Raw genomic sequence first — 12,651 nt, forward strand, 5'->3', positions numbered from 1 at the left:
AATGCAGCTCAGCGCCTTAATGTGAACTATTATATTGTTTACACAGTAGAATGATCACATTCCATCTACTTCCAGTAGAAGTACAGTATATTTATTATCACCAAACCCAAATCAAAGGCTCTTTCAAGTATTAGTTTTTTATTTTATTATCTAATTGTAAATCAAAAAAATAATGAGGTCTTTGTCCGACATATAAAAATTGGAAACTTTCATTTGCAACAACAACAGAGGAATGAAATATCTTCTCAATCTGTCCAGCGGTGATGTACCGCCTCATTAACTTGTAATAAAGCCTATAAAAACCACAGTCACACAGAATCTTGATGCAGGCACTCGGTGTCCATGAGGCTCATGCTGTAACTATCCCATTGTCAAGAGAAGTCCTGTCTCAAGTATCTTAAAATGTGGCAGCGAACTGCTGAGCAGAAAGCACACCGTAAAAGCTTTGCAGCTGCAAATCGAGTTTTGGGCACAACTTGACTCGAAAAACACCTAAGAATCCCCTGCTGTTCCCACACGGAGCGGTGCTATGTTGCATTTACCCAGTAGGACAACGTACGACTTGATGGATAAGAAAACTAAGCAATTCAGGGACAAAATATGTCCAGGTGACACCTTTTGCAACTTGTTGAAACAGAGCAACTAATTGAATAGAATCTAATGAAGAGCAGCCATGAGCTAAGCAGAGTCCATCAGCCCTCACCTGCTACAGAGAGACGAGCCGTGCGGCTGGAAATGGAGCCCAGGTTGTCGATAGTGGCTACGCACTGGTAGGTGCCCTCGTCGGGCTTGTTGTGCTTGGAATGGACCACGTGAGTGAAGAAGAGCGAGCCGTCGGGGAGCACGCGCCGCCGCTCGTCCGACACCAGGCTCATGAAGGTGCCGTCCTTCTTCCACTCGATGCGCGCCGGCGCGGCGTCGCCGCTGTGGGCGGAGCAGTTGAGCAGCGCCGAGTTGCCCCGGACGGCCAGCGTGTCCTGGGGCTCCACCGTGAACCAGAAGGGGCTGAAGGGCTGCGCCGCTGAACCTGCAAACGAGAGCAGACGTGAGATGGAAGCTCTGCAACGACCAACAGGCTCCAGGTGTTGGTAGGACGAGACAAGCACTGATTACACAGCAAAAACTGCAGTATTCTGAATCACCTCTAGTTAAAGTCATGACGAGCGACTGCAGAATTACATTTTGTAGACGTCATCAACTTCAAGGGCACATTTTATACCTGGTTTTCAGAAAACGTTGTGAAGCCAGAGGACACTGCTGTGGCCCAAACACTCGCTCAAACGTCCCTGAAGCAAAACATCTTTTTGTTCCCGCTATCTTTTCAGAAACTGGGCCTCAGTCAATCTCACAGACTCCAAGAGCCTTTTCATTTTGAAACCACAGGCCCCGCTGGAATTGAACGACAGGAACGGACAAATTTACTCCCTGTCTCGCCTCCTTTGCAAGTTAATATCACGTCTTGCTTATTATAAGTAGAGAGTGAAGCGAAAGAGTAAACACTTTGGAACATGGCTGCCATTTTCTTTCCTCCAGCAACACGGCACTGACACGAATAGTGCCAAAGTCAGCCTAAGTGCAATTGCTTTGCATTTATCCTCATCCATTATTCAAGCGCTCCAACAGGAGAAATAGTCACACAGAGGTATTGTTTAGATAAATAACACCAATTATCAGTTCTGTTGGGATGTGGGAGAGCTAGAAAAATAATTAAGTGGGTATTTTAATAATGCAATGAATGAAGTGAAATAAGCGGCTGCATGTTAAACGCAAACGTTAAAAATGCTCCTGGTCTCTTCCAAGGAAATGGCACGTCTCCGGAGGAGACGGAATCAGAGGAAGACAGGAAATCAGAGCCCAGCACAGACGCTGTGTCAATGGTTCAACTCCTTAACTACTCGCGGATCATTTCTCCACCTTGCAGCATCGAGTCCCCAGCGTGAGAGGGGCAATATAATGCGTGGCCCATTACGGTGGCTGCTTGCCCTCAATGCACTTAGTTCTCTTAAAAGCACAAACAATTAAAACTAAACGCTCCAAATGACTGAATTGAATAGATTCTTTCCACTCTCACTTTAGGGGATGTTGTTAAGGAATAATTATGAGACAACATGCCATTTTAACCGAGCTGTGCAGTTGTCTTCATGTTTCCACCGAGGGCCACGACTGGAGGAACCAGCGTATGAATGACAATCTCAGACCTGGCTAATAGCAGACGCTGCCTTTTACACCTTTATTCACTCGTGGCTTACTTGTTTTACAGTTTGGCTGTAAAAGGGATTTTTTTAGATAAGAGTTTGCGCCTCAGGGGGAAAAAATATTTTACTGCAAGTAAAGACTGGATGAAAAAGCAACGTGTCACACCAAAGTTTATTAGATGTCCTAAATCAGACACCTCCGATATGCTCAAACACACATTTTATATAGGTGTTCCCTTCAGCCAGAAGTAGGTTTAATATTAATAAAATAAACAGCAGGAGAGAATGAAATATAGCACATCCTCCACCAGCAGAGCACATTTCCAACTGTATCTCTTTAGAGTAAGTGAGTGGTTTAAAAGTGGGCTGAAGCAAGCAGCTGATTTCAGGAAATCAATATCTTCAGAGCAGCCCAGTCTACATATTGGGCAGAAAATACATTTCACTGATGGTGTACGTGACAGATGGGGAGAGACCAGAGTTGAATAGCTGTGGGGGGACTGTGTCACTCCTGCCGACCACAGGCTCCACGGCATCCTTAATCATCTCTGCTTTATGCGGCCGGAGCTGTGGGTGTGTGGGTGTGTGGCTCGGCAGAGCTTCCTGGGCCCAAGTCTGGCTCCTCTCCAGTCAAAAGACCATCTTCATCTGCTCTCCATCTGAAGAGAGAGCTCAATGGGCTTGAAGGTCCTGCAGCATCCTATCAGAGCCAAAACAGCTGCCCTTAGCAGCTTTTATCCCCATCATAGGACCAGTAGGGGAGGGCTCAGCTACAGCTCCACTACTGGGCAAAATGGTGAACCATCTGCTTTCAGCTGCAGACACAACATGAAGCCACAGTGAAGCGGGGCTGAGGGAGGCCACTGGAGGCTGATGGCAGCCTAAAGGACGGGGCTGCTGTTAACTACACTCCACCTACAGAGTCACACACACACAACATTATACCAGCATAATCCCACTGATGCTGATTCAAATCCAAACTGCAATAACAGACTGAAGTCAATGTTTGACTCATTACAAAAAAAACATGTACAGAAAATAAATGTTTAGTGAAACCCATGAATGTTGGGAATAAACAGACAGTAAATTCTTCAAATAAACATACTGCTCCTGACAAAAAAATCAACTGAGCCCCAGTTCACGTGCGTCAAACTGCAGCTTAAATATCTAAACAAAGCTTGGAATAGAACACGAAGAAACAGGGTTTTAGGATATTTTAGGATTTTATTGATCCATAACATTTATTCAAAAATATGCATGTACAGCAGAATAAACTTTGCAGCTGCCTTGTTAAAAACCAGTGTTTCAGCAGCATTTAGAGTTCGGAGGAGGCGCCGTCAGGACACATCTGTGTGGGGACGTCTAATCTTTTCGTGCCCAGCAGTGAAAAGTGTGGGAGCGAGGTTTGTCTTTGAAAAGGCCCCATAAGTGCAGGTTGTTCCGCGGGTCCCGAAGCCTCCTGCTCAGCATCATGAAGGTTTGAGGACCCGCGGCCCGTTTGTCGGTGTCGCAGTCGTGCTCTTGACAGGGAATGGACACATGGAACCGGTGCTGGATTTCCCCTTCTTTTTTTAAATCGAGTTTCGAGCTGTTTGAAGCTCGTCACCAGGGTGAGGTGTGTGAGCGTGGGCAGTGTGTTCACAGACTGTGGGCCTCTTTGCTTGAGGGTTTGGGAAACTGTTAAAAGTGGCTGCATTGTGTCAAGAGCAGCTAGTAGTAAACTCCCTCTTTGACAAGGATCAATTTCTTAAGTGGCAGCACATCTACAGCTCCTGTAGTATGTTACAGAGCCTTTCAATGCGGCGGGTAAAATCCCAGGAAGCGCCGTAAAGACGGCTGGTGGAGGGTCTGCTGGCTGCACAAAGACCCCCTGTTCTCCCCCATTCTCCCCCCGGCACAGCAGGAAGCCGTCTTCCTCGTTGAGAGGGACCTTATTGACTGCGCACTATTGACCTGCTCTTGAGACAGAGCAGACCACTCTGACAACAAGTCGCATTTCCAACAACGGCGGCTCTTGTGTGGCTTGGCCTCGGGGAAAAGGAAATACTAGACGTGCCGAAACATAAACATACTCGATACGCACTTACAACCGCTGGAAAATGTTAATAGCTGGATTTTATTTACGAACAGGAACTTTCTCCCCGTGTTTTAATGTGCTACTGAAGCTCTGAACTACAGACCCTGATAAAAACAATAGCAATGCAAAATCATTAAGAACGATAAAAGGAAACTTTACACACAGATGCGAGGAACTGTTAGAAACCTGGGCGCTTTATTCACTGAGCTGCTCCATCTTCAGCATTTTTCTCCAGTTTGTCCTTCTAAACTCAGTATCAGGGTCACTTTAATAACACTAATGAAAGCGGTTGTTTTTCTCTTCTCTCATTTATCTCATTTATATTCCAGCCTGCTCGTCTTTCTGCACAGAATACTCCATCTTCCCATCTTTCCAAACTCTAGTCTCCAGCTGTAATGATCTTTGGGAGGAGGAGGTGGAGCTGAAGTCGCTGTATTTGAAGTATGCATGTATAAAGAAGAAGACTGGAAAAGGTGCCCAGGCGTCTAATTGGTTAGAATTTTTAATTAACTTTAATTTAGGAAAGATCTGGGCAATTAACCTGGACCTAATTTAAGAATGTTTTATTACAGATTGCGCATTTTATTGCTACTCAAAACATGACTTGTGTTAAAACCTTTTCGAAGAGTCCAAAGCACAGTAAAAACCTAAAAGGACAAATGAAAGGCTAAAAAGTTAAACTGAGGAAGAAGAAGTCTTTTATACGCTTTCTATGCTACGTCTGAAACAGACTTCATATGGCCACAAAACTGTTATTTCAGAGCTGATGGGAGGCGTAAAGCCCGTTTGCCTCAGGGAGGCGGCTACGATCACAGATACCACAGTCCACTCATTCTGGTGTTCTCAGCACTCCCTTCAGCAGCTCAGGCCAAGTCATAAAGGGGTGGACAAAGTGATTGGGATGCCGAGCTCGCACTGTCTGTCCTGTGCTGGCACCCACTCAGCTGGCAGATTATAGAGGAAGGAGCTTCTCAGTTCACAGGCCGCCGTCACTGCTGCCGCACTAAAACTCTTGAGGTCTGGAGGCAGAGGCTGAGCCGGGTCACTGCGACAGCCTCAGCTGTAGTTGCACTACACGATGCTACAAATTCCAGTCTCTTTATAAATCACATGAGGAAATAGATCCCAGTCAAGTTATTAGCTGGTGAATAGCAAAATGACACCAATGCTGTTTGGAAGGAGCCTGGTGACCAGACCAGTGGCCCCTCTGAAAAGGAGGAAACAGCTCCTCCCCGGAGCCGAGCCACTCCAGCATCGCACCCATTAGCGTAGCATTAATTTTTCAACAGTGTTCCCACTAATTACATTTGGAACCTGTGTTTCTGAAATATTCATAGTCGCATTCCTGCGCATGTAAACAGGTTATAATCTGTGTTCTCAGTAATGAAAGGGGCAACTCTACAAATAGAAAACTCATAATTAAACTTGATCCCACTGACATCTAATTTGGCTAAGCTCAGCTACTGTCAGAGCAGCAGACACCATTAAACTGCAGTGACACCAACACGTCTCACTGCATCAATAACTGACAACGATCATCTCTATAAACAGAACACCAAATAAAGAATTATTTACTGCATAAAAAGGTACTGCAGGAAAAATACCCACTTCAACCAAAGGGAATTATGAACTAATATTTTAAACATTAAATTATTTAATATTATTATTGGCTTAGACAAAAATACACGTATGCATGAAAACAGGGAAGAATAAACAGAAGAACAAAGCTTCTGGTGGACGAGTGTGAGGAGACACAGATCCAGGAACCGGCCGGCAGGGAAACCTCTCACCTCCCTTGGCTGCGATAATTAAGCAGCACTGATTGGGAGTAGAACCCCCTTCTTATCAGCCTCCCCACGGGCCCTCGATGAAGGATCGGCCCGCTGAGATGACAGCAACGCAGACGGACACGCTGCGAGAGCGGGTTTAGAGACGGCAGCAGGGTAAGTGTGAGACGACGTCAAAAACAAGCCTCACGGAGAATAATTGCAAAGGGAACTCGCAAGAAGCAGCATGTTTCTGGGGCTAAATGGGTTCCCATGGAGCAATCACACTAAAGGTTAAAAACATCACTTAATGTCAGGATTCCAGAATTGGACTAACCTTTTCCACTTGTACAAAGTCTGACTATGACGGCGGACGCCATTATTCTGGATACTGTACCACTAGAGTTCCACTCAGCAGGAACCGGGACTGCGTAGTTTGACTCCAACGACCAGAAAGCGGGTACAAAGTGGGTTCCAAACAGTTACACACAGGAAAAGTAGAGCGCAGCGCCTTGATTCTCCTGCCATTGGTTTTTCAGACGGTGGTGAAGTCAGAAGGCGGTGACACAGTAAGGCGCATTCATCCCGCAGACCCACCGCCCCCTCCACCCTCAACCTGATACCAAAGAAAATCATGTGGCTGTAATGAGATATCCTATAGATTTTTTAATGAAACACAATATTGCATTCTCTTGCCCCTGGTTTTGTGCTATCATACTCACTCACACAAACACAAACACACACCGAGGAAGGAAAATCAATACAATCCAGTATGCCTTGCAAAGTCAAACACCCAGCAATTTATCAGCATTAGGTTTCAAATTCAGGGTTCTTTGCCCATTTTGTCCTTGACTCCAGTCATTTTGTCACTTTTGCCGTTTCACTTGACAATCACACAGGAAATGAATGTCAAACAATGCACACAGCACACGTTGCACACACGGAGTGATAACAGGTAAGTGCAGCATTCAGCATCTGCAGTGAAGAGGCGCGTGGACACTGGACACGTCTGACGGAGGTTACGTTCAGCCGTTCAGCCCATCTCAGGCTCCGGTCTCTCTTGTGAGCAGTCAAGTGTGGCCAATCTCCCTCTGATAAGCTTGATGCCAATTACCAACCCCAGACTCAGCACAATCATTTCAGACCATCTCAATTTCCCCCCTTGTTCAGATAAACATCTCCATTCTAATTCTGCTGTTCCAGTTATTCCTCTTTTAAACTTCAAATGAACAGTCAGACTCTTACACTGTCTAATTAATGTCATTTAAATGCACCGATACTGTTAACATCCTTCTACCAACTGTTTATTTTGGTCCAATCTGACCCAAACACACCACCTGCTCCTGATGCAGGCTACGCGTCCTGCATACCACGTGCAGGGTGTCTAATTCTTTGCTCCTTTTTGTTCTTTTCACATCAATCTTCAAAGTGTTTGGTGAGAAGGTGCCGTTGGTGCGTTGCAGATAAAAACCTGCAGCCACTCGCTGTGTGTTCACAGGAGTTGGAGGAAACCATTTACCACTAGAGCACAAGAGACATCAAAGCTTTCAGGCCGACACTGGGAGGGCGACTCAATTACTATTTTACTTGAAACAGGATGTTGTCACGGTTTAAAAAAAAAAAGAAAACTATAAAACATGGACAAAATATCCGGGGCAAGTTTGCGAAGCAGAGGCTGAGGAGGGAACGTTATCTGAAAGCTGCACAACAATAATGGTGGCGTTAAGTGTGTGCACCAGGAGCACAGTCAGATTACAGCATGAGACGGCTGTGAGGCATGAAGGAAACATTACAGCCGTGTACAAAACTGTCAAGTGGCCTTTGAAGTAACGCAGGGAAGCGCGTTTTGTAAAAAGAGTCAACTTGCATCACCTCCCTCCTCCGACACGGAACCCGTGGTCCGTCTGCAGCAAGAACACAATGCTTACAGGTACCGCATCAAACACACGGCTTCCTATCACTTTCTATCACTTTTTGGGCTCAGAAGCGAGTGTTAAACTGAAAGGCCCTGCGCCGTGTGGTTGCAGACACTTGAGCTGAGCTCCAGCCTGAAGTCGGCCTAAGTTCAAGCACAAACGCTTACGAGACGTTTTTTGTGCTACTGGTGTCGGTTGATGCTCTTGCTCCTTGTTTCACGGTTCTTCCTCTGGGACCGTCTGCTGTTTCACTCAGCGGCTCCCGCTTTCCGCACATCCGTTTTCATACGGCTCCCTCGCTTCTGTTCCACCATTACGTTCTTTGTGTGCACCTCTGTTCCTCTGCGAGCGGCTTCTCTCTTCCTCACACTCCGTCACAGCAGGAGGCCTGTGCCAGTCAACGGGTGGAACCACAACAAAGGCACTGGGAGGCAGTTGTGGGACTGGTGGCATAAACGGGAGGAGAGGCACGGCTAAATATCAACCATTAATAGAGGACAACATCACCACACAGCCTAAGAAACCTGCATTCACGGTCACAGAGACTGAATGTCACACGAACACATGCATGTGATAGTCACTTTACACTGCAGCAGCAAAGTGTCTGTTTCCACTCATTATGGAGCGAGCTTATCTCTGCTCTCAGTCCTGTCAGCTCGGACAGCGGGAGCTGCTGGGGCGGCTGCGGATGCTAATGTGGCTCATATTGAAAGTGAAAAAGAGACACAGTGATGTGGCAACAAGACAGAGTAATGGGCTTTTTGTTGTGCAGTCAAAACATCAGGGGGAAAAACAGCAGGATGCAGCAAGGTGAATGTCACTCACTGCGCGTGTTTGTGTGCGAGCGCATCTCAAGGAGAGAAAAGAAAAAAAAGTCTAATTTGTTTACAAAGAGAATTATGGCTACGTGGCCTCAATCAGTCTGGCTTAGATAAGGGCTGCAAGAAAAAAGATCCTGTGTCCCAGCAGCCACAAAAGGACACACTCAATCCCTCTGGGTATCATCTCTCACTGCCCAATTATCTTTGCAGCAACATCACAGTACACAACATATGGCGTATATTCATTCTGAAGCTTGCTCCATCCGCATTTACAGATAAAATGTACTGCGGACACGATTTTAAAAGGCTGAAAACAGAGAAACTGGAAAAGCGGTTAAAAGACATCCTTGTTTTTTGATCTAACAAACTACGATGGCAGGTGTGGAACATCTACGTGTGTTACTGCCTGCAGCAAATGTCTGTGTGCTTGGGCGTGCTGAATAAAACCATGACTAATGCATTAGCTGCTCATTTATCTAAAGCAATTATAGCATATTATCAAAATCAATTTAGCAGTGATCAACTGACAACATACTATCTGTGCATTTGCTTGGGTGTGTCAGTCATCAAGGTAGACGGATGAATCCCATTTCCTGTACAGGGGTGATTGTATCTTGGCTTCATTGTGAGATGTGATTCTGTGTGTGTGCATGTGTGTGCGTGCGTGTGTGCGTGTGTGTGCGTGTGCTCCTGAAAGCACCCCCCCTCCACACACACACACACACACACACACACACACACACACACACACACACACACACACACACACACACACACACACACACACACACACACACACACACACACACACACACACACACTTTTGTCTTCATCCATCCATCCCTCTCAAGAAAAAAGACACAGGAAGCCGAGACCCTGAGCACTTGACTCAGTCGTGTACTGTGGCAGATTTGATCAGCGTGCAGCTGAAATTCCGTCTTATCTGTGAGGTGTGTAAACAGCCAACCACTGAGCATGACCACCGTGTGCGCGACCATAATCTGTTTTAGAACAATCGGGTTCCAGTTATCTCCAACGTGCTTATGAATCTAGCAGCGCTTCCTAGATGGTCACTACTGGCTTACATGAGGCAGTCAAATCCCTTTATTTGTCTTCACATTAAGCTCTCTTATCAATCTTCACAGTCAAAACGATATCAATAAAAGATGAGAGGATTATGTATTTAATATGCTACATATAGCTTACGTGATATAGTGGTCATAAATAATTCACTGGGGAGGTCCTAGATAGGCTCCTGGGTATCGCTGAAGCAACACTTCTGCCATATTCTGGCCAAATGAAATCTGCAAACTAAGAATCTGTCTTCAAAACAGTGAGAATGGACGTGGAGGTTATGATGAACTGGTTATATTCAGCTTGATGCACTGACCCACTCAAACACCACACATTCCTCACAACAACAACAACAGTGATTTCTTCCCTACAGACCTGATGTATGAGCAGTGTGTGCGTGTGTGTGCGTGTGTGTGTGTGTGCGTGTGTGTGTGTGTGTGTGTGTGTCCACAGCCAAGCCAAGCCAAGCCAAGCTGCTGAGTAAATAAGTAGCTGAGTGGCAGCAGCTGATGAGCAGTAATGATTTGTGTGCAGTGCGATCTTTCCCCCTGAGGGTTTCATGCACACCCCACCAACCCACTCAACACCAGACCAAGACGGGAACTGCAACCAGGGGGACAGTCTGGCCCTGATCTAATCCTCGTGTCATTCATGGCGCACGCAGCAGGCCCCATGAATGTATAAATATACAAGCAGCGTCTGTCCCCAGTTGGGTGTGTGTGTGTGTGTGTGTGTGTGTGTGTGTGTGTGTGTGTGTGTGTGTGTGTGTGTGTGTGTGTGTAAAAGCTGGGCTTACAGAGGTTAAATACAGAACACATCTGCTCCCATGCTTTTATTTTGGCAATGCAGCTATTAGCAGCGATTAGCAACCACGACCAGTAAACATGAGTGCTATATTAATTTGGGCGACAACAACGATCACTCTAAAGTAATGTTCATCTGTTGCTGACAGAACGTGTGGGCTACAGGGTAGAAGCAACAGGGAGATTCAATTTCCTTCTAGTCTGTACTTCCTGATCAAACAATTCACCTACTTTGCTGAATGAGAAAGCGACGCTACAGAACATGAGACTTTAAGCTCTAAGAAAACAAAAACACTATTAGTCACCACAAATAGTTTTTATATTTAATAGCCGCTCTCTCTACCAAAGTGCTCCTCGCTGGGCTCCCTTGTCTGCTCCATCACATCTGAGTGTTTGGTTAAATTATTAATGCTGCCCTTACAGACGGCAGCTTATCCAGCAGGCAGGGCGGCAGAATGGAGCAGAGGCCACTTCACTGCGTGTTTACATGCTAGTGAGGAGTGTGATTGAGCGTTCACCTGCTAATCGCCCACCGTCCTGTCAGTTGTGCTGACACGGTTGCTATGGATTTTCTTGTATATCCAACACATTTAATATACATACGTGTCCTGTGTATGAACACAACACAGGCACAAACCCACATGTGGCCTGAACCCAAGTGGATTGGAATTCCTCGCCGTGGCTTGAAAGGTTCTGTGATTAAACCCAGCGCTGCCGGAAAGCTAGAAACGCACACGCTGGGACCGGCTGTGGCGCAGCGATACGAGAAGCGGCGTGCCCGTCGGAATTACCTTAGAACATAGAACATAATTATCTTCACAGGCAGGTAACGGCTCCACTCTGAGCCGCTGCTTTGTGGAATGCGCAAACATAAAAGCAAGGAAACACAATCCTTTATTAAAAGCAGGTTCGCTTTGAATATGACATTGTTCTCGTCTGTCAAATTTACTGTGGGTCAGCGACAAATGACAGCTGGACCGAGCTGAAATAGACAGTTTTAGATCATCTCTGCATTACTGAGGTCATAAAGCAGGACACTCATTTCTCACTAGGAAACGTTGATTTTAGCGGCGTTTGTGCAGGCGAGGGCCTAATGCTGCACATACACAAAAAGTGAATGTCGGGGCAGCAGAAAAGGGGATTTTAATGGCTTCATTTGACTCCTGTCAGGCCTTTGGTTTGACTCCAACTGAGCCTTTGATGGGTACTAGGGATCCAGACAGCACCTTTGTTCAAGGCTCTGGCACTTAGAGAACGTGAAAACTATGAGAGTAATTTGGCAAAGCAGTGTGTGTAAGTGTTGTGCGATGGGAAGGGAGGAGAACGAGAGACGACTTTCATCCACATCCATTAAGTTTACTGTCATGAGCACCAGCAGGACAAAGGGCCAAGGGAAGGCCTGCTCTGACTGGATTATGATAATGAGCACCGAGGTAAAACAGACTTCCGCTACCGTTGCATGTCTATTACTCCATCGTGGAAAAAATGTAAACCATTAGGAAGCTACAAAGCCTAAAAAGACATCACCTGGAGCCACACGTTTCGTTTTCAGTATTTTCAGTTACCTTAACAGACGCTACGGTTTCTGTCATGAACCTGTTAGTTGATGCCCCTGGGACTGGGATAATTAGCTCTGACGTGAAATCTATTTTAAGGACCAGCCAAAGCACTGGCAACTGTGTACCATCACTGCCTAATACTGTACATGAAAGGCCTGAATGAATGATGAACTCATCCATTAGCGCAGTGGTTCTGGAGTGTTGCAAGAGGCTGAGGTTCTGTTTTTTCTGCTCTTCCTTCCATGTTTGCAGGGAGGGAGGCGCCGCCACGGCTGCTGGGCTGTGGCGTTGAAAGGCAGGGGTGATAATTGAACTTGGCTCTTTTGATGTGCAGACAACGCCATAATCCGGTCTAATCACATTAAAGGGACCCTTGCTTGGACGGCCCTCTGACCAAGCAGCTACAGCCAAGGTATAGGCAACGCTCCTGGGTTCAGTCT

General features: G+C 46.2%; 1 protein-coding gene across 16 annotated transcripts in view; it reads right to left on the bottom strand.

Moving 5' to 3' along the window:
* neo1a (neogenin 1a) overlaps window positions 1–12,651 on the bottom strand; it is a 101,403-nt gene that overhangs the window by 60,842 nt on the left and 27,910 nt on the right. For all 16 annotated transcript variants that reach the window (XM_029144951.3, XM_029144942.3, XM_029144952.3 and 13 more), the window contains exon 2: window positions 704–1,027. In XM_029144951.3, coding sequence (XP_029000784.1) covers window positions 704–875 — 172 coding nt within the window. In that variant the 5' untranslated portion in view covers window positions 876–1,027. The remainder of the gene's footprint in view (window positions 1–703; window positions 1,028–12,651) is intronic.

Source organism: Betta splendens, chromosome 3, assembly GCF_900634795.4.
Source record: "Betta splendens chromosome 3, fBetSpl5.4, whole genome shotgun sequence".
Taxonomy (NCBI): domain Eukaryota; kingdom Metazoa; phylum Chordata; class Actinopteri; order Anabantiformes; family Osphronemidae; genus Betta; species Betta splendens.